This window comes from Panicum virgatum, chromosome 3K (genome assembly GCF_016808335.1).
Source record: "Panicum virgatum strain AP13 chromosome 3K, P.virgatum_v5, whole genome shotgun sequence".
Taxonomy (NCBI): domain Eukaryota; kingdom Viridiplantae; phylum Streptophyta; class Magnoliopsida; order Poales; family Poaceae; genus Panicum; species Panicum virgatum.
The window spans coordinates 5,856,894-5,880,427 of record NC_053138.1 but is presented as its reverse complement, the minus strand read 5'-3'; the positions used below and the strand labels follow the sequence as shown (position 1 = coordinate 5,880,427).

At 46.7% G+C, this 23,534-nt stretch overlaps 3 protein-coding genes across 4 annotated transcripts; all 3 read right to left on the bottom strand.

Moving 5' to 3' along the window:
- Window positions 1-31: 31 nt before the first annotated feature.
- Window positions 32-3,345, bottom strand: LOC120697072 (rac-like GTP-binding protein 1). 2 transcript variants are annotated; one of them, XM_039980201.1, is made up of 9 exons: window positions 3,233-3,294; window positions 3,084-3,202; window positions 2,751-2,838; window positions 2,534-2,643; window positions 1,874-1,937; window positions 1,711-1,775; window positions 1,524-1,589; window positions 1,287-1,393; window positions 32-398 (listed from the first exon to the last, which is right to left on the bottom strand). In XM_039980201.1, the coding sequence occupies exons 2-9, from the start codon at window positions 3,198-3,200 to the stop codon at window positions 365-367; spliced, it is 651 nt and encodes a 216-aa protein (XP_039836135.1). In that variant the 5' UTR covers window positions 3,201-3,202; window positions 3,233-3,294; the 3' UTR covers window positions 32-364. The 2 variants fall into 2 exon arrangements, with proteins under 2 accessions (XP_039836135.1, XP_039836134.1); XM_039980200.1 differs by having other exon boundaries at window positions 3,084-3,345.
- A 1,259-nt stretch (window positions 3,346-4,604) lies between these two features.
- On the bottom strand, window positions 4,605-7,983 carry LOC120697071 (bark storage protein A). Its single transcript, XM_039980199.1, has 3 exons — window positions 7,675-7,983; window positions 5,665-5,732; window positions 4,605-5,546 (listed from the first exon to the last, which is right to left on the bottom strand). The coding sequence occupies exons 1-3, from the start codon at window positions 7,919-7,921 to the stop codon at window positions 4,758-4,760; spliced, it is 1,104 nt and encodes a 367-aa protein (XP_039836133.1). The 5' UTR covers window positions 7,922-7,983; the 3' UTR covers window positions 4,605-4,757.
- Window positions 7,984-14,428: 6,445 nt separating this feature from the next.
- LOC120697070 (transcription factor bHLH68-like) lies at window positions 14,429-23,103 on the bottom strand. Its single transcript, XM_039980197.1, has 9 exons — window positions 22,578-23,103; window positions 21,835-22,207; window positions 20,899-20,976; window positions 20,510-20,575; window positions 20,073-20,138; window positions 19,430-19,480; window positions 15,560-15,610; window positions 15,368-15,436; window positions 14,429-15,117 (listed from the first exon to the last, which is right to left on the bottom strand). Exons 1-9 carry the CDS (start codon window positions 22,892-22,894, stop codon window positions 14,977-14,979), a joined length of 1,212 nt encoding a protein of 403 aa, XP_039836131.1. The 5' UTR covers window positions 22,895-23,103; the 3' UTR covers window positions 14,429-14,976.
- Between the last annotated feature and the right edge of the window lie 431 nt (window positions 23,104-23,534).

Below are 23,534 nucleotides of genomic sequence, written 5' to 3'. Positions count from 1 at the left end.
TTCCAAGTTCATCTGCAGTGACAACATAATATGCAGGTCGCACATCAGTGAAAAATGGAAGATTTTTCTTCTGGTGCTGTCCATTTAAAGATCCATTGAGTGTCTAGCGACATCGGTTTTTGGTAATAATAAAACAAGTACATAAGGGTCACTTCATACTTGCTGCTACTACTATATAATCCACCGTTCATAGTAAATGGAGGCACAACTCTCAGGGGAAGTAACCGCTGCAAACTTGATGGCAAAAACGTTCTTCATTTTCCGCAGCTAGATGAGGGAAGTGGCCCTCTATGGTAAGTTACAAGAGAACCAGAAGTTCGCAGTGGCCACGAGGAGACCATTCTTCCACAGGATTTGTCATTGATTATCTGAAACAGGCGTTTCCACAAAAGTATCTCCTGCACAATCATTGAAGAGGCATTAAAACTTTGAAATACCTTACCTTGTATAATTATAAAAAGTAATGATCAAAGTCTCAATGAAGACTGTAAAAATCAGAATATATGAATTGTGGAGGATTTCTTTTTTGTTGCATAGGTTAAAACAAAGTTTGGAAAATTAACTAATGTAATCCTCCCCTCATTGTGTGCATCCCTTATCTTTTTGTTTCATCTAGTATGTAAGTAGTATAACTTCAAAAATTTATAAACAACATGAACTAATCATGAGCAATTTCAAAGAGAATTTGAGAAGTGAAGATAGCTTTTAGTAAAGCCACCTGCCATCAATAGCATTATAGTGATTTGTTAGAAAGAAAGGCACTTTAAAATATGTCCAGGATTCTTTTTATCTTTCTCTAAACATTTTTGCATAATCGTTGATTTTGTTTTAAGATAACACGGGAAGTGCTAAGATTAGTTAAACGGTACAATTCTCTGTGCCACTGTTTGCGACAAGTGGTTAAACAAAATCAAGTGTCCATGTCACAACTTACGACACAAAGGTAAGGCGTGCCTGAATCCAGATGTAGATAGTCTTGCAGATTTTTATAGTGAACGACTGAATGGTGAAGTGCCTAATAGTAGTAAACATCGCTCCACGTTGATGCCACATTCAAAACTGTAAACATGAGAGGTACTGTGCCCTAATTTAAAATTCTGAAATCACATGGCTTTGGTTTAAAATATTCTGTCCTCGATCAGCCCAGAAATTGAATATTCAAGATAACCCACCACGTTGTTAGCACTTACAATGGACCCGCTAAAATTTATTTTAAGCCCAGCAAATTTCTATGTACAGTATAGGATAATACTTTTGACAGAAGTAAATCCATGATCATTGGTTACCTCACAGACTGATTCGAACTTGTTTTCATTTTCTTCCTGGTAACTTCTCTTCGCCTTGGTGGTTGAAGCACTACTTTAATCGCAGTGTCGAACACAGCTTTTATGTTCTGTTCAGTATGAATAGGAAGACATTGTTAATCTTTTCTGATGTTCTTGGCAATGTAAAGTTTTTGAAGAGAATGTCACAGGGAGAACTAGAAATTGGCATTCTTTAAACCAAGATAAGCAGAAACATACCCGCTGTGTCTTTGAGCTGCATTCTATATAGGCCACAGCACCTATCTGCTTTCTGAGTTCCTCTCCCTAACACAGAATAATTGTATGAGTTGGAGCATCCAAATGTGCAGGTATCCTATTAGATGTAAAAAAAGAAACTTGCATAAACTGATCTCGTATTGATGATTCCTTTGTGTAGTCATATCACCTGTTCAGTAGTGATGATAGAAGCGGCAGGATGGTCAGCAAGATAAGATCTGTCTTCACGGAGATCTGCAGTAGCAGAAATTTTGAACCATGAAGCTATGCACCGACATTTGATTATACTGGAACAAGTATATGTACATTGCTCGGTGTAGTATCAACCTCACCTAGTTTGGTTCCAACAAGAACTACAGGAATGGTAGGTGAAAATCGGCGAAGCTCTGGCATCCACTGTACAAAATAAAGCCGATAATGACTACTCAGTTACAGTTGTTTAATAATAGAAACTGATGCTTCCATCAAAAATATTCTTAGGGTTGTAAAATGTGGCCATCCATTGTTTAAATTTGTCATTCACGAATGCAGATAAATAATAAATTTGAGAAAAAAAAAGATCAATTGGTACCCTGATGACTTATTACATACTTGTACTCCAACAATCAACTAGGATAAAACTTCTGCATTGGATCTTACTGTAATGACTTGAAGTTAATTAGTAAAATGTATCTCGGCCAGACAGCCACACTCCTGAACACGGATTACCATTTTCTTGTTTCTTGTCATGCATGGGTTCAAGTTGCCATTGCTTTTCTACAGAGTTCAATCTTGCGCTAGTATTTATGGCATAAACATTACTTCCCGAGTACAAATTGCAAGTGACTGAAACAAACATTAAATTATGCCATACTAGATAGGATGCAACAAATCCTCATCATCCCCAAAGCAGGAGTTTGAACGATTTCAGTGAGTCAAGCACTCTGTATTGTGCTATTCCCCGAATGTCTAATTACATTCAGATAAAATCCTCATCTGGAAGTATTCAGTACCTTCTTCAAGACATTCTCATAGCTTGCCCTGCTGACCAGAGAGAAGGAGAGGATGAACACATCCGCACCCCTGTAGCTAAGAGGCCTCAATCTGCTGTAATCCTCCTGACCTGCACACAAGGTCAAGCCGAATCAATGATTCGCAGAAGAAAGAGAAGAAAATACTCTTGGGGAGTTATCGGCATCGCCGAACCCTTCTCAATCTGATCTCGCTCACCTGCCGTGTCCCAGAGGCCCAAGTTGACGATGCTCCCATCCACCGAGACATTGGCACTGAAGTTGTCGAATACAGTGGGGATGTAATCCTGCAAAAACACATAAAAACCCAAAGCAAGCATTCAAACACCACAACAAAACGCTGACATACAAATCCAATCGAAACTTGCACTGAATCTGCATTCCATTTCCTTGAAACCAGAGCTACCCAAACCCAAATCATATCCAGAGGAATGAAAATGCAGGAAGAAAGGGGTGCAGATAGAGAATAGAGAACCGAAGATTGGAGGAGCAGCGAGTGAATGGGGGGGGGGGGGGGGGTCGGCACTCTAACCGTGGGGAACTTGTTGCAGGTGTAGCAGATGAGCATGCAGGTCTTCCCCACGGCACCGTCCCCGACGGTGACGCACTTGATGAACTTGGCGACCGAGCTCGCCGCCGCCGCACTCATCTCTCCCCCTGGCCGACTTCCTTGCTTCCTTCCTCCCCCGCCGGCCGCACCTCCTCCTCCTCACAAACCAGCACCACCTGGTTACTTCACTGCGCCTCCCAGCTTGGCATGCCCGCCGCGGCAGTGCCTGCGTAATGAATGCAGCCCGTGTTCTTTATTGCGCCACCTGGGGGAGTGAGAGAGTTGTGGAGAATCTTTATTCGTACGTCCCCACCAACCTCTTGCTGAATTTTTTTAGTGTTTCCTTTTAAAAAAAAATCAAGTGTTTCAAGTTTGAACTGTGGCTGGCTGGGGTGGATCCTGCAAGTCATAGTCCTGTGTTTAGATTCGTAAAGTAATGGTAAAAAGAGTTACATCGGATATTGTAGTACACTGTAAAACTTTTCGTTTGTTTGTGATAATTGTTGTCCTATTGTGACCTAACTAGACTCAAAAAATTCGTCTCGTCGTGTACATCAAAACTATACAATTGGTTTTTTTATTTACCTATATTTAATGCTCCATGCATGAGTCAAAAGATTTGATATGATAGATGAATAGTGAAGTTTGGAGAGATAAATTTTGAATCTAAACACAGCCATAGTTTGAACTTTGAACTGAGAGGAACAGCATCTCTGGAAGGTTCTTCCTAGTTGTTAGATGAAGACACCACAAGCAGAGCTTAGCTGATTCAAGTCCTGCTGGTTGAACTGGTAACCCTGTCGACTGTCGTTAACGTTAACTAGCTAGGGAAGATGCTGCTGGCATGTCTTTGTTCCGGCTGGGATTTGGACACACACACACACGAATCAATCTCATGGCAGATCAGATCCCTAGCCTTTTGTATTCTTGCTGGTCTCGGCCTCCCGTGATTGCACACGCACATGCGACGATTCTTTTTTTTTTTTTTGAAGGACACATGCGACGATTCTGGTCGTAGTCCTTTCCTTCTCCTGTTTGGCGCTACATTCGTTCGGCTCATCTTTCAACTCTGTAGTTGGGCCGAAAATCTCCAATCGCAAAGATGTCCAAAAGTTGCTTGCTTCTGTAGTTGGGCTGCTAGACCTTCTATCTCTATTCGGTTTCCATGGGCCACTTCGCATGCGAATAGAGTTCGAAATCCACGGCGTTTATTTATCATAAATAGCATATTCGTGGAACATATAGAAAATTAAATCATTACTACAACAAAAAAACAATAAGCCAAGTATTAAACCGTAGGGCAAATTATTCTTCTTATATGCACAGGGCGTCACAAAATACTACGTACTCGATTTCATTTCCGGCAGTGACACTGACTAGTCTATCATGGAAATGAGCTCGACGGTTGCTGATTTGTTGTTAGAGAAAAATACTGTTGGCAGGCTGGTAATGCTAATTTAGTGTGACTGTTGCTGGTTTCTAGCAGAACAGAGTGAGAATATATGAATGCAATTATCCCATTTATTAATAGCACATGTTCCTGGAACATAAAGAAAATTAAATTATTATTATAGCAAAACAGCCAAGTAAACCGTAGGACACATTATTCTAGTATACAGTAGTATATACGCACAAAATACACAATGATTTAGTTTATCAGGGAATTAGGGAAATGAGCTCGACGGCTACCGCCGCCGCGTTCCGCGCCGCCAGCGGCGCGAACACCCCCGCCTCGTTGGACCCCGCCGCTCCGCCGCCGGCGAGATCGGAGAGCGCCCGGACGGCGATGAAGGGCGCCCCCTGCTGCAGCGCGACGAGCGCGACGGCGGCCGTCTCCATGTCGACGGCCGTGACGCCGAACCTGGAGCGGAGGAACTCCCGGTACGCAGCGTTGTCGACGAAGACGCTGGCGCTGCAGCCGCGCTCGACCCGCGCCACCACGGGCGGCCGCGGCAGGCAGGTGCCGTTGCCGCTGCCGGCGCAGCGCTCCAGGCGCAGGCGGCCCTCCACCTCCAGCTCCCGCGAGAGCTCGTAGTAGCGGGCGTCGACGGGGGCCCAGAACGCGTGGGCGCGGGACTCCGGCGCGCCGCCGCCCTCCGTCGTCGCCGGGAACACCTCCTCCGGCTGGTACCACACGGCGTTGAGCAGGTTGCCGGCGGCGGCGGCGGCGGGATCTGGGCGGCCGTCCGCGCCGACGATGAAGTCTGTGAAGTTGAGGCTGCCGAGCCTCCTGGTGTAGTCGCCGCTGGACTCGAGGGCGAGCTCGCTGTCCGGGCCGTCGCCGTAGCGCTGCCAGTTCCAGAGGCCGGTGTGCGCCCAGTAGCGCGGCACGGCGACGTCGCCGATCTGGCGGTCGGGGTCGGCGTTGCCGGCGATGCCCAGGTGGACGACGCCCTTGACGTCGAAGAGCGTGAGGAGGAGCTGGGTGGTCACCCCGGAGTTGAGCTGCACAGGGATCGGATCGGAGCCGCAGTGTGTAATAAATAGATCAGAACAGTGTGTTTGTTCGATGATCATGCATGGGAGGTTGATGAATAGATCAGTTGAATCCGTGGACACCTACCATGCCGAGGCCCGTCATGACGACGACGACCTTGTGCTGCCCGATGGCGCCGAAGCGAAATCTCCTTCCTTCCAAGAGATCGGTGACAAACACATGAGCACTTGATTGATTGTTATATGTTGATCGAACTGATAGCTTGTCTCTGAACAAAATGATCGATTAATTGATGCAACTGGCTAATGATTGATCGAGCTGAATGCAGATGCAGGTTATTGGTCCTTCAGAAGGACCGTGGCTTGGTCAGTCGTGAGACGCTAGTACTCTACGATGATGCGCGACGATTTTACGTCTGAAAACTCTCGATTTGTCAATCTTCATTCTTCAGGCATTATATTTGAGCTGTACGTAGCTAGTCTATATGGAGAGAAGATAGATCGATGATGGATCGATCGATGACGACAGATGGGCACGGCCGACACGTAACGATCGAGCCCACGAGTTTGCAGTTTGCAGAGCAGGGAGCTGTGTCCACGCGCACGTAGACTGGAACTGGACGCACGCGCCCACGTGATGACAGGCGTCCATATCACACTTGTCGTGCACGGTGCGTTGTATACACACACAGTACTGTCTCGGTCAAGGATGAGTTTTCTACGACGTTACGTTCCACAGAACAGGTACACGATGTAATCCGGCCAGACGACTGTTTTGCATTGCATTGGCAGGGCCGGGGTCGGCCTAGCGAATAATGCGAATCCCTTACGGACCCGGCGCAAACTCTACGTACGACTAGTCACGTCCCCGTCACGCAACCACATTACACAGTACATAACGACTAGTCACATTGGCTATCCCTATCCGGTCGACGGGTCGAGGGCATATAAGACCCGTCGGTACTGTATCCTCAAGACTATTATTCCCGACGACGTGGACACACGCCGACAGGGAAACCTGTGTCTCCTCCTCTCCCCCCGTGGATGCATGATTATGAACATTGTTCATTTCACATATGTATATATATACCATGCTTCTAAATAGCGGGCTAAGGGGTTTAGCGGCTGGACTAAAACAACAGCTAATAGCGGGCTAAATGAAGCTATAGCGGCTAAATTATACATGAGTTCGAATAGCGGAACCATACCTCAAACGGCTATAGCGGACTATAGCAAAAGCTATAGCGGAAGATTTAAAACCTTGATATATATACAACATGTATAGCGGGAGATTTAATTATACACACAGCTAGTACCATTTGCTCCATGCATGCCAGCTGCTCGCCATTCTCAAAACAGACCATGCGACGCAAGGTGCAAATTGAGGTACAGCTAACGCAGAAGAGGCGCCCATATATCAATAGATTCCTTTGCAAGTACAAAGCTATGTAGCTTCGTTTATTTGAATACGAACACCGTATCCCACTGATTCTGACTCAAGGACGTACTACATAGTAAATGGCCCTCTTGCTTGATCCTCTTCTTAGTTTTGAATTAGATGGGTGGACAAATCGTTCAAGTAACATGCATAATAAATGAAAAAACAACTGCTATATTATTTGTCCGGTAAAAAATAAACGTGGAAAATCAATCAATTAATTTTGACACGAAAGAAAAAACAAAATTAAACCCTGATTCATGACGCATGAAGAAAACATATATCGAAACGCAACCACTGGTTTTATTTTAATTAATAAGCAAAATATATATGGTTTACTCCAACGTTTTCGGATTTTTGCAATATGATGATGCCATGCACGCTAGTTCTCCTTTCTTGTAAAACTATACTGAGAATTTTGTAAAAATTGGATGTGTGGAGTTGTAGAGGCCCGAGACGTTTCTCCTTTTTTTTTCTAAAAAAGAAGTTCTCCTTTCTTGTAAAAGAATAATCTAGCTAGAGAAAATTTGGACGAGCTGCGATCGAACAGCATGCATGCCGCTGGAGCTACCAGACCCCTACGGATTTCACTCCAAAATTTTCGCACAGAACGCAAACATGCATGTCATGTCATCACAGCAGTACAGGTGCTAAACGCGTTGTGCTCATCATGTAGATGTAGGTCGTAGTGCGTCGTACCTGCGACGTCGAGGTAAGGGGGCAGGCCTTTCGCCGGCGGCGAGAAGCTCGGCGACCGGAGGAGCGGCTCCATCTCGAAGGCGTTGGGCACGACGACGCCGAGGAACGGCCCGTGCCGGTTCGCCCTCCGGACGGACCGCGCCGTGCTCTCCGGGACGGCGGCGGCGGCGGCGCAGGACACCGCGACGAGCAGCAGCAGCGAGAACGGCGGGCGGCGGCTCGTGCTCGACATGATAGCTGCTAGCATGTTTAGGCGGCTATGGTTTTGGTTTGGGATGGAATGCTGTGGATTATTGCATTGGTGAAGCACTGGGTTGTATTTATAGGGTTTCAGAGGCTGGGGGCTGAGAATAAAAGTAAACAGTTGATTTTTTTTTCATTTTTTGAGAGGAGTATACAGGGTTTCAGAGGCTGGGGGCTGAGAATAAAAGTAAACAGTTGATTTTTTTTTCATTTTTTGAGAGGAGTATACGGTTGAATTTTGATCGAGTATAGAAAAGGAAGGTCACGAGGTGAAGCCGATCCATGCAAACGGCTTGTTTGGCATAGCTGTGTTGAAGTGCTTTGTGGGCAGTTTCAGCCGAAGCTGTGCCAAACACTTTTTTTGGCCACAGCTTCATGCAAGAAGCTAACGTTGAAGCAACCTCCAAAATGCACCCGGAAGGTGAAGCGTGGAATCTTAGCTTCGACATGCTTCTCCAGCGTAACTTCCCCCACTAATATAACAAAGTAATGATTATTAGGCTGTGTTTAGGAAACTTTGCTAGATTTTTTAAAAGAGAATCTTGCTATTTAGTAGTATTAAATTAAATCTATTTACAAAATTTTTTACACGGATAAGTTGTAAATCGCGAGACGAATCTAATGAGCCTAATTAATCCATGATTAACACATAATTAGCGGATGGTTACTGTAGCATGTATCCAAACATTTGATATTTCCAATCCATTCAAGAAAAACAGGAATAAGCTTTTTTGCCAAACGATTTTCAAAACAGCTTCAACTTCACCAGAGAAGCTGCTTCACCAACAAAGCTGTTTTAGAAGCTACTTTAGAAGAAGCTGAAGCTATGCCAAACGAGCCCTAAAGATCTCTTGTTCCTTTTTTTTTCTTTACGCACGAGGTTTAATCATTTAACAAATTAAGTCACTTGTTGTTGAGCAATATTCCTCAATATTTCTAAACGGCGAGGTATATTTGGTATTTTTACTGTAGTTTGTGGGGCTGCTGACCCCAGCAGATTTGTCACTCACTTCAGATTTTATGTTTTGGGCCTAAATTAGCGCAACAAAGTGGCTCATAGTCAAATTTGCTCTAGAACAAATTTATTTTGTTTCGGAACAATTTTTAAATTGTTCTAGCAATACAAAAAATTTATTCGGGAACCAAAAAAAAAATTATTTCGGAACAAAAAATAGTTATTGGGCCTTGTGCGATGGTTTGACAGACAGTAGCCCGAGTGACTCCTAACATTTGCTGTAGTTTGCACTTTGTTGCTTAAAAGACTTTTTTCTGTATTTTTTTGTTGCTTAGAAACCTTTTTTTTCGAAAAGTTGCTTACAAACCTTGAATTGGTAACCTAGGCAAACAGATCGTATGTTGGGCGTGCTTGTGTTTTTAGTAGAGCAGGCCCTGAATAAGCGAGCAAATCCAGGTACAGGCCCAACATACAATCTGTTCGGTCCACCAATTTGGCAAACGGGCCGACCCTCGTTTATCGGGAATGGGCCAAATTGGTAACCCGGGCAGTTCCAACTTCCAAATCCTTAATATCTAGAAAGGCCGCGCAGCGTGACCTGATTTTTAACTTTTATTTCTAATATATGAAATTTTGTATGTTATTTTGTTGATATTTTTTTTTATGAAAAAACGGGTAAGATAGTTTATTAGGGAGGGTGTAGCACAATTAGTTTGATATTTAATGTATTTTCGAAAACATGCTGCGATTAGTAGACGTGTTATTTTTTTAGGAAGTACGATTAGTAGACGTGTTATTTTTTTAGGAAGTAGTGGTTATATTAAAATATGATACGTTATTGTGGAGGTAGCATGAGAAGTCATAGAAGAAATGTGATGGAATTGTACGTATAGTGTTGCTATTGTAGTAGTAACGACTGGAATGTTTTTTTATGATTGCAACATGGGTGGGACGAATATGTCAATTCGTTATCTTCGCATTCGCATTGTTTTTGTTCGGAGATCATTGCTATAGTTTTTCCTATTTCCCCTTTTTTTACTTTTTTTTCTCATTTTTTCTTTCTCCCTTTTCTTTTTCGTATTATCCTTTCTTTCTCTCTTTTTTCATCTCTTCTTTATCTCTCCCTCCCTATCCCCTCCCTCGTCCTCTCGCTCTCGATCTCCGCTGCCCCTTCCCCTTCCGCCGCGGTCTCCGCCTCCCCAGCTCCGTCGGCCGCGTCCTCCCCCTCTCTGTGCCCTCCGCCGCCTTCTCCAGGGCGAGCAGGGCCGCGCCGCCCCCTCCCTCCTCGCTCCTGCCTCCTCGGCCGGACCGCGGCGGCCTTGACCTTGGCCCGCGAGGTCCTCGAGCTTGTGGGCCGTCTCTCTCCTCCTCCATTCTCCATCCATGGCCGTGGCGGCCGGATCCGTGCCGGCGCGCGCGCTGCGGCGGAGGCCATGGCGTGGTGGCGGGCGGCTCACGGGGCGCATGGGGCCGCGGCGAGTGGTGGGCCTCGCAGTGGAGCTCCCTCGTGGCGTGCTCCGGGCGGGCGAGCTCTGCGCCGCCGTGGGCGAACTCCGCACTGCCGTGGGCTCTGCGCCGCGCGGGCAAGCTCCGCGCCGCCGTGAGCTCCCTCATGGCGGGCTTCGGGCGGGCGAGCTCCGCGCCACCGTGGCCGGGCGAGCAGCGCCGCCGCGAGCGGGCCTGCGCCGCCGTGGGCGAGCAGGCCGAGCGGGCGCGGCCCTCCCCTGCTGCGGCCGTGAGCGAGCTCGGCACCTCCTCTCGAGCGCCGGCGCGGCCCTCCCCTGCTGCGGCCGTGAGCGCAGCGGCGGGGCGGAGCGGCAATGGAGGATGTGGAGGAGCAGGGGCGGAGCGGTAGCGGCAGCGATCAAGCTCCCGCACGGCAGCCGGAGCGCGGCGGCGGCCCTGCTGGAGGCGGCGGACCTCCTCCCTCGTCCTCGTCCCCCTCTCTCACCTGGAGCCCACCGCTCGCCTCCTTCCTCCCTACTCGCTCCTCTCTCCTCCATCCACGGCTGGATCCGGCATGGGCCATGCGCCCGGCGGTGGAGGCCCGCACGCTGTGTTTGAGGCCATGGTGTGGCGGCGAGAGGCGCGGCCTGCGGCGGCGGTCGGCATATGGGGGGTGCGCGAGGAGCCGGCCGCGGGGAGGAGCTGCTCGGCCGGCGGCGGGCCGTTGGTCGCCGGATCGACGGCCACGATTTTTTTTGCTGATGTGGCATGACGTCGTGCCAGGGAATGACACCGGAATCGTGTTTTAGAGATGGGTGTCACGATCGAGGCTCATGACTTTGCTGCCATCAGTTTCTCCTCTGCAGTTTCGTTTTAGCTAACCAAGCTGCATGAGATACATCACACACCGTACCGTAGGGGACTGTTTTGAAGTGCATGGGAATCCCAGGATTCCATGCGCGCGCAGCGCCCTCTAATCTGCAAACCATGGTGGAGTTTGTGCATTAATATTTTTACGATGCTTTTCAAAGTCCAGGGTCTAGAAGTAGCTCCATTGTCAGAAAAACTTCAACTGAAACTCTGATAGTCTGATGAATAATGGTCATAGGCTCATAGCACATTGAACTGATCCAGCAACACCGAAAATGCATGCGACCAATATTGCTGACTGAACTCAGTTACGTGAGAACCGCCCAATTTGATACTATTTTAAACGAACCGCCGGTCATTATCACCCAGATGAGAGTTAACACGTGCTTGCCGTAGAGTGTGCCACGTGTTATCCCACATCTAGAGACACGAATAACCGACACGTCATTCATTCAAAATAATATCAAATCCGGTAGTCCCGGTATGTGCTCCAACATACGCCCAGAATCAGCACATGCACATACCGTATACAATCGAATACATAGCCAACAATCCACAAAGAGCAGTTATATAAAACCAGAGTTCGAAACTTAATATTACAAGTTCAATATAGGTGGGTTTCAAGCTTCACTTTACAAGCATTGGGCTCACGCGAGTCATATTAAACAGAGATTTAGAGCTTATTGAAAATACATGCTCTCCCGAATCTCAGCTACGATAAAACTTACTTAAGATGATGATGCCTTGCTCAAGGACATCACCACAGCAGCAACAGCCTACTCTTCCCCCGCGTTCGGGTCAGCGGGGTAGAAGTGGCCGAACACCACTTCCGGCTCACCTGCAACTAGGTTTAGAAAGCACCCTGAGTACAAAAGGTACTCCGCAAGACTTACGCGATTAAATAAACAAGGATCATGCATTGGCTCAATCAAAAGCTTTAAGGTTAAGTAATTATTGCATAAGCATTAGCTCTCTACACTATCACCTAGCAGAATTAATTAATCTTGCCCAACCCCAAACAATTTTAGTTGATTAAGAGAGAAATATAAACTATAACTGTTCATAGCGGTAACATGAACCATTCTCATCATAAACGATAATCTATGAGGAGTTCATGGGTTAAAGAGCGTGCTCATAACCGAGAGCGCGGCAATTCGAATTGATTAAAACCTTGCAAGGGTGTACTACTTTACCCATACGACGCAAGGACCATGCGACTCACTCAACCCGCTAAAGTTGGATAAGAGGGTACTCGCGTCAACCGTTCCCAACATGGCTCGATCATTGAAATCTTCACACCTAGTTTACGCGTAGAGACTTAGTTTCCACTGAGGACATCTCTAAGCTTTCCTACACGTAGGTCCACCCGGGGACACATCTAAGCCTCTCTGCATAGCCCGAAGCCACGTATCTAGGACTGTACATCAATGATCAAGTCAAGAAAGGTAATTAGCTTATCCGTTCCATTATATTGGATATGTGGTAGCACGGAAAGGTGCTCAAAACCGACGTCGTCCACTCGGTCCTTAATCGATCCAAGCAGACTATGCCCATGTGACTTCATTCTCAAGGCCCTAACATTCCGCTCGAATCTCGATACTGCACTCCACTTGCCCCAGATGCTCAAGTGCGATCAAGGATAATCGGGTAAGTGTGATACTCCAAACCAATCCTTTCTAGCAAGCAAAATGAGTATTCCAAGCAGGGCTAAACATCTAGTCAGATTAAGTTATTAGCTGACGAACTAGTGACAAGGATATGAATAAATGAATCAAGGAAGGAGAATGCATCAAAGTAGGTACAAGCATGCAATACATACATAATATACATTACCCAACATTACCCGGTGAGATAGCTAAACTAGATCAGATTAAATAGGTGCAAGGAATATGCTTAGCTACTTGCCTGGGTTAACTTCCGGCTCGACCACGAACGGGACTCCGGGTTCGGGCTCCACGGACTCGGCGGGCTCCACGGGTTCGCTCTCCGACCGTTCGGTCACTAAAATGCATGAATGCGGTGCAAGAATTAACAAATGAACTAAACAACAAGAATAAATCATGAAATGATTTGAGCATGCAGAGAACAATGCAAAGAACTCAAGGAAATTGGTTTTGCATGAAAATCATTTTCCTAAAAATAACCATAAATCTTTTAGCTTTCAGCCACTCTAAACAAAGTAAATCAGAAAAGGCATGCAACCTAAACTAAACAAATCCAATAAAATTATCATGGAAACTAGGCAGGAACACAAGGCTAACAAAACTGGTTTTGCCATTTTATCACTTTCCACCAAGAAGTTCTATATTAAACCACATTTTGGACAGCAAGCACGAAAATGAAATGAAACCCTAATCAACAGCAAGGAAACACATGAACAAGTTGCACCACTAAAAACTACACCTCACAAGGAGTCTAACAAAATTTGGTTTGTCATTTTTATAGCAATACACAAATAACTAAGCAATAAACTCACTTTTGCAAGATAAAACAATAGATAAATCTAAAACAAAGTAACATACAAAACAATATTTTTCCTAAGTATATCTCATCTAGAGGAATCCAACAAAACAAGTTTCATCATTTTTGGAGCTATACACGAATTTCTACAATTTTTGGAAGATTGCAGATATATAAACCTAATGAAAAACCCTAGCAAACTGCTAGGTGCACCTGGATCCCACACCGCAGGCGCTGACGGGTGGGGCCCGCTGGCCAGCGGCCCACCCAGCCGGGTCAAGGCAGGGCACGCGCACAGCGCGAGGAGGCGCGGCGAGGCGGGGCCAGAGCGGGGAAGTGGAGGCGCGCACGACGATGCGGAGGTGGCGGCGAGGCTCACCGGAGGTGGTGCGGGCGAGGAGCGGCGGCGGACCGGCGGCGTGACGAGCAGAGGCGGCGGCGGGCGGAGGCGCTCGTCGTCGGCGCGGCGGCGACGAATCGCGGCGGCGACGAAGCTCGGGGGCGGCGGCGGCAATGGAGGGGGGGCTAGGGTTTGAGGCGGGGAACGGGAACGGGCCGGGCGCGGATAAGGAGAAGGGTGAGGGGAGAGTGAAGGGGCGGCACGGCTCACGACGATGGCCGGCACGTGGCACGGAAGCCGGAGTTGACCGGCGACGGGCGACGCGTGCCGCGGCGCCGAGCAAAACAGAGGAGGAGAGGGAGAAGGGAGACTGACAGGTGGGGCCCGACGTGATTTTTATTTTCTTTTCTCTTTTTTTTTCCGGGTTGTGACAAGTTAACTGACAGAAATTTACTTGTTGTCATATACATATGATCCAGTAGTAGTATGAACTTTCCTAGGTACACCCAGCCGCGCATAAATCAAGAAAATGAAGGGCACCACTGAAACTCGCTCAGGCCTGGCCAACTCGTACGAGCTAGCATCACGCACAGTACGAGTAAAGTTCACTAACTTGCTAGATTTTACATATACATGATGATCAACGAAACAAATTTGAGATCGAGACCAGAGAAGAGCTAGATCTTCTTCTTGAAGCCCCCCTTGTAGATCGATACAGATGATGAAGCTTTCGCCCCCCAAAAGGTTATACTACTTGCATAGCATCAAGAGCAATCAGCCTTACAGGTAGCTTTTCTCCTCCCTTACCAGAATGACTGCTCATGATGTTATGTTTCCCATCAGCAACCATGCACCCTTAGCTAACTTGTGTTTCTTAAGTAGCTAGAGAGCTCTACCTTTAGCCTCATGAACACATATACTTGCAAGAACAGCTCGCCATAGTACATCGATCTAGGCCATGAATGCCTCGTCAATGGCGGCGAATGCTCTAGCGGAGGATGCCACCGAGCGGCGCAGGGGCCCAGTAGTCGGCGGCGTTGTCCCCTCCATAGTGCGATGTGCACGACACCGGGACGAGGCACAGCCCCCGGCTCCTCAAGTCCTTCTTGGCCTCATCATTATTCACACCCTAGATGAATTAATTCCAAGTGATCGGGACCAAATTAAAGAATGTTTATATATTAATCACTACAAAGTGTTAATGGGAGCTGCATTATTATTGCTGTTAAAAATTAAAATGCGCATGATTATTGGGTAAATAGTTTTTCATGCAGACATATAGGATACAGGCATACAGCATCACCATGTGTACGTACACGTGTGTGCAGATGATTGAAAATGACTTTGAAGCAAAGCAAAGTGTGCACATATATATATACCTGCTGCTGCTCATCAGGCTGCTGGACTGCAGGCTGCTGTGCTCCAGTGTTGCTATTATGGTTTAGCAACTGCACAAGGAACCGGAGACACAAAAGCTAGATGAGTGCAAAGTGGCTTAAGCTGGGCTGTAAAGGGTTAGATTCTTACATCCAGGAATCATGCATGTGCAACCATAGGGGTGTCTACGTTACCTGGCCGGGGTATTCTGGGAAGAGCCCGGGGTTCCTTTCTCCCATTGGTCCCTATAAATGTAAAAGGAAGCACTGTGTCACATGTCAACGCTGCACGTACAAGCGTGCGAGAGAAAAGCTGGAGAGAATAATCTCTCAGATGGGATAAATATGATTGAGCCCATGAGGTGTGTACTGGCCCATGGTTGTCTCAAGCTGATCGACCTAGGGTCAGCTCAAATAAAAAGGTAGTTATGGCCACATCATGAAAGCTAGTTAAAATAAGCTGGTTATGGGCATATTACCTTCTGAAAAAATAAGCTCAAATAAGCTGGCTATTGCCATATTAGCCTAGGTTATTGAGGAACGAGAGTACTCTATCCTGCCTGTGATGAGTGAATTGTCAACCGTGCGGTGTGATTGTGCACTTGGTCTTTGGATTGCAGGTACACAGGCGTCGAGTGTCGACGGGGAGCTGCCGTGGAGGTGCTGTGGCCGAAGGACCGTGCGGTGGACGGCGGTGAAGGGCAGCCGGGACCGGAGCTCGGACCGGGCGGCAGCTGTGGCGTCCACTCCTGGATCGAGGGCGCAAGCGGCGACGGAAGGCGGGTTTCTTGGTTTGCGCCACAAAACCAAGGAGGCGGACGGCGGTTGAAGATGCCAAGTCGTGGAGGCACGGGCGTCGGTCTCGGGACTGACGGAGGCGACGGGCGTCGACGGCGTCTAGGGCCTCGCTGCGGGCGAGGAGGTGACGGGCGTCGGCGGCGTCTAGGGCCGTCAGAAGGCCGAGGCGGGAACGGCGTCTAGGGCCACGACGTGGAGGCGGGAATCTTCCCGCGCGTGAGGTTTTGGCGGTTTTCTCGAAACCGGCCACCTACCCGGGTTTCGTGGACCCTCCAAAACCGCGGACCGGATCTTCGTCGACGTGGCGGCATCGCAGCAAAGACTTCGAGTCGAAGAAAGAAGCTCCGCCGTCGATCGAGGTTGTACAACAGGGTGCTGCTGACCCGACCGGTCTGACCGCAGCAGCCAGGTATAAATACCCCCACCAGCCCGTGGCTGGTTGAGTATTTTGTTTTCTCTGGGTTTTTCCTTCTTCCTGCCCCTGTTCTAGGTTAGGGGACTCCAACGCAAAGAGAGTTTAGATTATAGCTATTCTCTTCAATCTAGTGGGTGGATGATGGGCGGATGGCTCTAGCTGTTGTATAGGTGAATTCCTCTGAGAATTAATGGATAAAATTTGTTTGTGATTCACTTGTGTGTGCTGAGCATCTCGTCCTCCCCTTCTCTCTTGCGTTTTGGGTTCAATTCTCCTCTCTTGGTGTATTTCTTGTTTGGAGGAGACCAACCCTTGAATTCGTGGTTTGATGGACTCTTTGTGACGATTCTAATCCTTCTAGCCAAGTGCTAAACCTGCTGGAATTGAGAGTTCTCACGAATTGGCGATTTTGTGTTCTTGAGAAAACCCCAATCCTCTTTGATCTTTCCTCGATTTCTCTTGATCCGTGAATCTTTTGGGTGAGATCTTTTGGGGGTATGTTCACGGAGTAGTAACGAAGCTTTCCACAAAGTTTGGTTGGATTTGGACTTCGTTTCTTGAGATTTGACATTTGGAGCTTTGTTGGCGGGCTGTCTGGGAGCGACCGGTCTATGCAACCGGTCTGACCGGTCTGCAGTTTGAATTTCCCAGCCCAACCGGTTAGACCGGTCCAGTACACCGGTCAGACCAGTCAGTGTGTGCTGTGCTGCGATTTGTGAAGTTTCTCTCGCCTTTGCTTCCGCGCTGCGACCTAGGTCTTTTGCTTCGAGATAGCTTGTCTATAGCTATTCTCGCTGACCTAGATTCGAGGGCTTGCGGTGATTTTGGGACATAGGCCGACGTTTCAGATTTCGGAAGAAATTTTGATCGGCTCCCATTCACCCCCTCTAGTCGCCAGTTTCGGTCCCTCAGTTATTAGCTAGATCATTTGTGTTGTATGTTCCAAATTAAATTGCAGTAACCTTTATGTCGATGTTCGTTTCATACAGGGCCATGAACAATTATATCACAATATATAACTGGAATGCCATGGTACTAGAAGTTCAGTTTGGTAAGTTCTGATAATCTGATTGCAGCTCAAATTTCCACTATATATAGGAATGACCGGACGAGGAGCGAGAGGTAGTATAAGTGCAAGATCGAACACGGTATATCCATATTTCAGTTGACCTTTCATTTGTGAAAGCAATTCTAAGTGTTCTCGCCAATTGTGAATATCAATAAATTCTTGCAAATTTGTGAACGTTTTTACATGCATAACTGATGACATCTGTACATTAGTTTAAATAGGCTTTTCCTTCCAAAAGCCGATCATGTACAAGTTATATATCAATTGATTACCTAATAACGGGTCCTACGTGATGGGCCCAACAGCAAAATCCCAGGTTGTCAGTAAAGATCCTGATCTTACTAGTGCGCCGGTAATGAGGTGCATACATATAACTAATTAATGAGCTGAAATCTGGCTACGTACGGTCTTTCTTTTACCTAATCTTTTTCTCATAGTCAAGTCGATCATGTTATAAGCTAAGTTTTTTGTGTGTCTCCACGTCAAACGATTGAGATATTTGTTATCTCTCAATCACCCTCTCTCCACCTTATCTTCTCCCATCTCCTCCACCCTTTCTTCTTCCTGATCACCTCCGGCTCCCGCACCCGCCATTCGCCGACCAGCCCCTCCCCCACCACCGACGCGAGCGGGCTAGGGTCCTGCCGGAGCTTTGCCTCAGTGCGTTGGCCGCCTCACACCGCAGCCGCTACCTCTACCTGGCAACCCCGAATCCCCAACCCCGGAGCAGTGAAGATGGCGGTGAAGATGGGGGTGAAGAAAGATTTGGGTGAGGAGGGGCTCTATTTCACATCGATTGACAAAAAACCTAAAACTCAATCAGTTGACAAGGAGCAAATCTGTTTGCGTAAATATCTATGCATTGGTAAGTACTACGGAACTCAATTATTAATATTTTAGCACTATACATTGCATAAAGATTTTAATTTTTCCATCATAATCCAATAATGCATCCATTTTGTCATAAAACACAGTCTACAATATATGACCAAACATGCTGCATTTTTCGAGAAACAACCTATAATTCTCATAGAGAGAGCCCAAATTATTAAATCCATAGTTATCTAGAAAGTGAAGTAGTCGAACCCTTGAAATATTGCACCCTACATATTTATGTTTTTAATTCCAAATTTATCATATTGTTTGTGAATATCAGCTTTTTGTAAATCTATTTTGTGCATTAGAAAAGTGGCTTTTCATATTCCAGTTAAAATAGAAAGTTAAAAAAAGCTTAGTTACCTTTTGGTGCCAAGTTAATAAAATACATGCATAATATCACCTCGTACATTCATCATGACTATTGGCTCGTGAACTTTGGTTACAGCATGCACTCAATACACACTAAGCTATATATACTTATATCTAGCTAGCAGCTAATATTGCAAAATTTTAATAACAATTTACACCTGACCATGTATATGCTTGCATAGCTTTTTTATTTATGGTTTTAACTCGCTTGTTGAAAAAAAAATCACATTTGGTCTTACGTGGCACACACAGAGAGCCTAAAGGATCTAAAGTCCTTTTTCACAAAGGTTACCAAAAGGATCAGTGTTCTAGTACTGAAGCTTTGGTAAAAGGGTTCTTTAGAATACCTTTGACAAAGTATATTTTTGGGCGGCCTTTGATAAAAGGTTTTGCTAAGCTATCATCCTCATACAAAAGTCTACCCTGGCTAACTATTTCACGACACCACGCTGCACGTGGTAATCTCGCACGTAAGTACCCCCTTGATCCCGGCCAGCGTGTGCTCGTGAGAGAGAGAGAGATGGATGCAACTTACATTTTGCATGGAGGTCCCATTGCCGTGGCCCATGTAGGGGTAGCTGAGAGCCTGTCACAGGAAAACCATTGGTCAAGTGCCTCTTAAGGAGGGGGAGAGAGAGAGAGAGAGAGAGAGAGAGAGAGCATATATAGTCCAGTCGTCCCTGAAAACAAGACGACGCTACAAGACAGGAGGCGGCATCCATCCATTGTCGCTGCTGCTGCTGCTTCGCTCGCTCGCCCATGCAACTTTAACAGCGTGCTCTTGCACCCGTCCCCACCCTCCCCATGCATATTCTCTTTTTGTTTCCCGCGCGGCCCAGCCTTTTTTCTTTTCACTACCTCCCATGCGGTAACACCTGCTGCTGTTACTCCCACTGGCGTGTGGGGACACGTCTCTGTGGGCCCTGCTTTCTAGTGACAGTAGGCACTGCTAGAAGGCAGCAATGCAGCATCTTGGGCTGGCTACAGAAACTGATGCTACTGGGGCTGACTTGTGGGGCTAAATTCTCTGCTCACCCATGCTACTTCCATCTCATGCACTAACTTTAACTCTGATCTCTACACGGAGGGAGGGAGGGAGAGAGAGAGAGAGAGAGAGAGAGAGAGAGAGAGAGAGAGAGAGAGAGAGAGAGAGAGAGAGAGAGAGAGAGAGATTGGACCTCAATTTGACCCAGGAGGAATCTGATATAGCCAATGGTCTCTTGCAGTACAGACGCAGTGTCAGTCTGGAAAAAAAAAGAGGCACGTGTGTCAGGGAAATGCTTTAGTTGGACACAACCCCTCGAGTGAAAGTATATATCGAGCAAAACAAAGCAGATGCATGGCAATAACTATAGACAACTGCAACAGCATGACCCTGTGTGTATGTACGTTACACCCATCTACTGTGCAGAGAGGACAAGCAACACACAATCTCATGCAGATCTCTTGCTGATCTGATGCATCTCCATCTCTTTAGAAATCTATCTACTAGTCATTGTGCAATGCCTAGTTGATGGCGTATTACTTTAGATGCATGCTGTGTACTAGTTGGATATATTATTAAAGAGATGATGAAGGCGGTTAACTAATGCAAAGTTTCAGTTTTTGCTCTAACCTTGCCAAACGGGGAAACGATCTGGTGAAGTGCAGTTATTCTATCACCCAGCCTCTCCTTCCTCACCTGCAGCAAAATACAACACAAACCAAAAGTATGCCGCTAGTTAGCATCAGTTATAATGCATGTAATAATTCATAACTATGGTAAGAAATCCCAATCTTGTGTCCCAACTTGCATGTGTACTTGGGTGCACGGATTTCCAGGAGAGAGAGAGAGAGAGAGAGAGAGAGAGAGAGAGAGAGAGAGAGAGAGAGAGAGAGAGAGAGAGAGAGAGAGAGAGAGAGATAGAGGCGGTCTGGAACTCGATCTGCTGGATGCACATACGGAGTATATGACACAAAAGACAGGATTTTGGGTTATGGAAAGCAGTGAGATGAGGAAGAAACCTTTAGAGTAGATTGTGCTGAAGAAGAGGCCTGAACCCTAGGCTTCTTGATGGCTGAACCTGTTGCGGTGCTGTTGCACTAGAGAAAGACAAAGAATCAAAGCATCAACCATCATGATCAGCATGTCCCGAGAAACAACACCAGCTCTTCCTAAAGTGAATGCCCAGTGATTCTACCTGTCAACACTGACAAGTTATGATGTACCACGACCATAGAAAAATAGTTGAAAAAATGTAGTAACCAAAAGAGCTAGCCCTTTCAATGAGTGCATGCCATACACTCTTACCAAGAGATCATGGAACATCGTGCATGAAAATACAACCTCGCTCTAAGCTTTGGTTGACTAAAGTGGATTTGCATATGACATGGAAACATGTATGTGTACTACCAGCATCTTTTCATGAAAAGAAGAATAATTCTACTAGCTTTAATTAGTTTGTTTCAATTAAATGGAAGACAGAATGCACCATTACCAAGAGATCTTATTGACAACAACTAACACAACCTCGTCCTAGAGGGTAATCAATGGGAAAACATGATCATGGTATATCCATCTCAAACTAGATGAATGGAGTGCCTTTTGGAAATAACAGCTTTTCCCAAGGGAGATCGAGATGAAACATAGCCTAAGATAGTACTTTGAAGAACCAAAGAATCATATATACTAAAAGCAAGACGAATGCACTCCATGTCACAGATAGTATTATGCATCTAACTACATGTGTTCCATGTACATGAACGAAGCTGAGAAATTCTTTGATAAAGTTTTTTTCTGAAAAAAAAAACAAGCTAGGAAATAAAAATGTGGAAAAAAATGAAATTTGGAGAGATAAAAAAAGAACAGCCTATATATACAAAGTAGTAGCGACGAATAACTTTCACGGATCAAAACAACAAACATCCTAGTACTCTACACATCAAGCTGATCTATCTCACCTCGGATGAGTTATCAGAATGGTGATGGTGGCTCCTCAGCTCCGGCGCCGGCGGCGCGCTGTTTGAGAAGTCGAGCATGTTGCTGCCGAGGCTTGTGGTGATGCACGACCTAGGAGAGGAGGCCAGGAGCATCTGGCTCAGCTGGGACTTGGCCCCTCCTCCTCCTGCCTCCGGCATCTCATGGTCGCCACCAGCAAGGTGGCTCCCGTAGAAGTTGTAGCCAGCATGAGGCATGCCGGAGCCCTCCTCCTTCAAAGCAGCCATGCTTGCACCCGCACCTGCTGCAGCCGTCTGATCTCCCCAACTCTCTAGCCCCTTTGACAGGAGAGCTGCGGTGGCGCTGTATCGCTCATGATCCCCAACTAATCCCCCTCTGCACATGCAGTAGTTAAACAAGGCACACACAGATGAACACAAACACATGAGTCCATGGAGATAGGAACAATTGCAAGTAATCGGTAGTAAAATGAACATGCATAAGATGATCAGAGGCAGGAAGCAGATTAGCACCGGGAAAGTCTTGATCTGCTATAGGACAAAGTGGGTTAACCACTTTATTCCTTCACCTAGAGCTACAGTTAAGTATATATAGTAGGGTACTAAAGTTTACATGGATTATTATAGCGGTTTGTAATTGTGGATCTCTTCCATGAATGAATCTTATTATTATAAATTTGATTAGTGAGTACTGAGTAGTGCAGAGAGAGAGAGAGAGAGAGAGAGAGAGAGAGAGAGGTGTTTACAGAAGCATCTGGCTCCATGATTCCGGCATGTGGCTGTCCTGGCCGCCGCCGCCGCCGCCGTCGTGGAGACTTGGAAGAGAACCAGCTGCTGCGCCGTTCATATGAACTAGCTGTCCCGAAGAGGTGTGGGGAAACTGCTGGGAGAAGAGAACCGATGGAGAAGACAAGGAGGGCAGGTTTGGGGACGCCTCTTGATCCTCATGGCAGGGCTTCAAGCTGCTCATGATATTGCTGGTAGTGGTGGTATTGCCACCACTCCCTGTACCGCTCCAGATCATCTGCTGGACAAGGGAGCTCTGGAATTCTCCTCTGTTCATCACCGCTAGAGAGAGATGGAAGAAAGAGGGCCGGGAGAGAGATGAGAGCTCTTGCTGCAACAAATGCTTGTCGCTCTTCCTTGCTAGGCTCTCTCCTCTTGCACTCTCTCTTTGTGTGGAAATCTCAGGTCAATCTTAAAGGGGCCAGTGTCTCAATTTCCTTGAGGGCCGGGATGGGCGTATCTTCTTGGGGGGGGGGGGGGGGGGGAGAGAGAGAGAGAGAGAGAGAGAACAACAGCAATGACAAACAGGAGAAGTGGGCCGGGGGGGGGAGAGAGAGGGAGAGAGAGAGAGAGAGAGAGAGAGAGAGAGAGAGAGAGAGGTCCGGGGATGAAATAAAAAGCATAGGCGCTGTTCGGAGGGGAATCTGGGCTTTGTTTGTTTTGTTTTCCGCTTCCTTTTGCTTCACTCCTTTATTTGTGAACTTTCCCTTGCTTTCCTCCGGCTCCTTTCTCTCTCTACCCTTCCTTCTTCCTCTCTCTCTCATTCTTTTGTATGTTATACAGACACACACGATTTTATTTATTTTCTTTATTTCCTTCTCCCCGTCGCTTTTGCTTTATCACCAAAGTGATGTAGGAAAGGTATGTGAGACACACCATTTGGGACCAAAAGGAGCGGTTTAAAGAGGAGGCGGTGC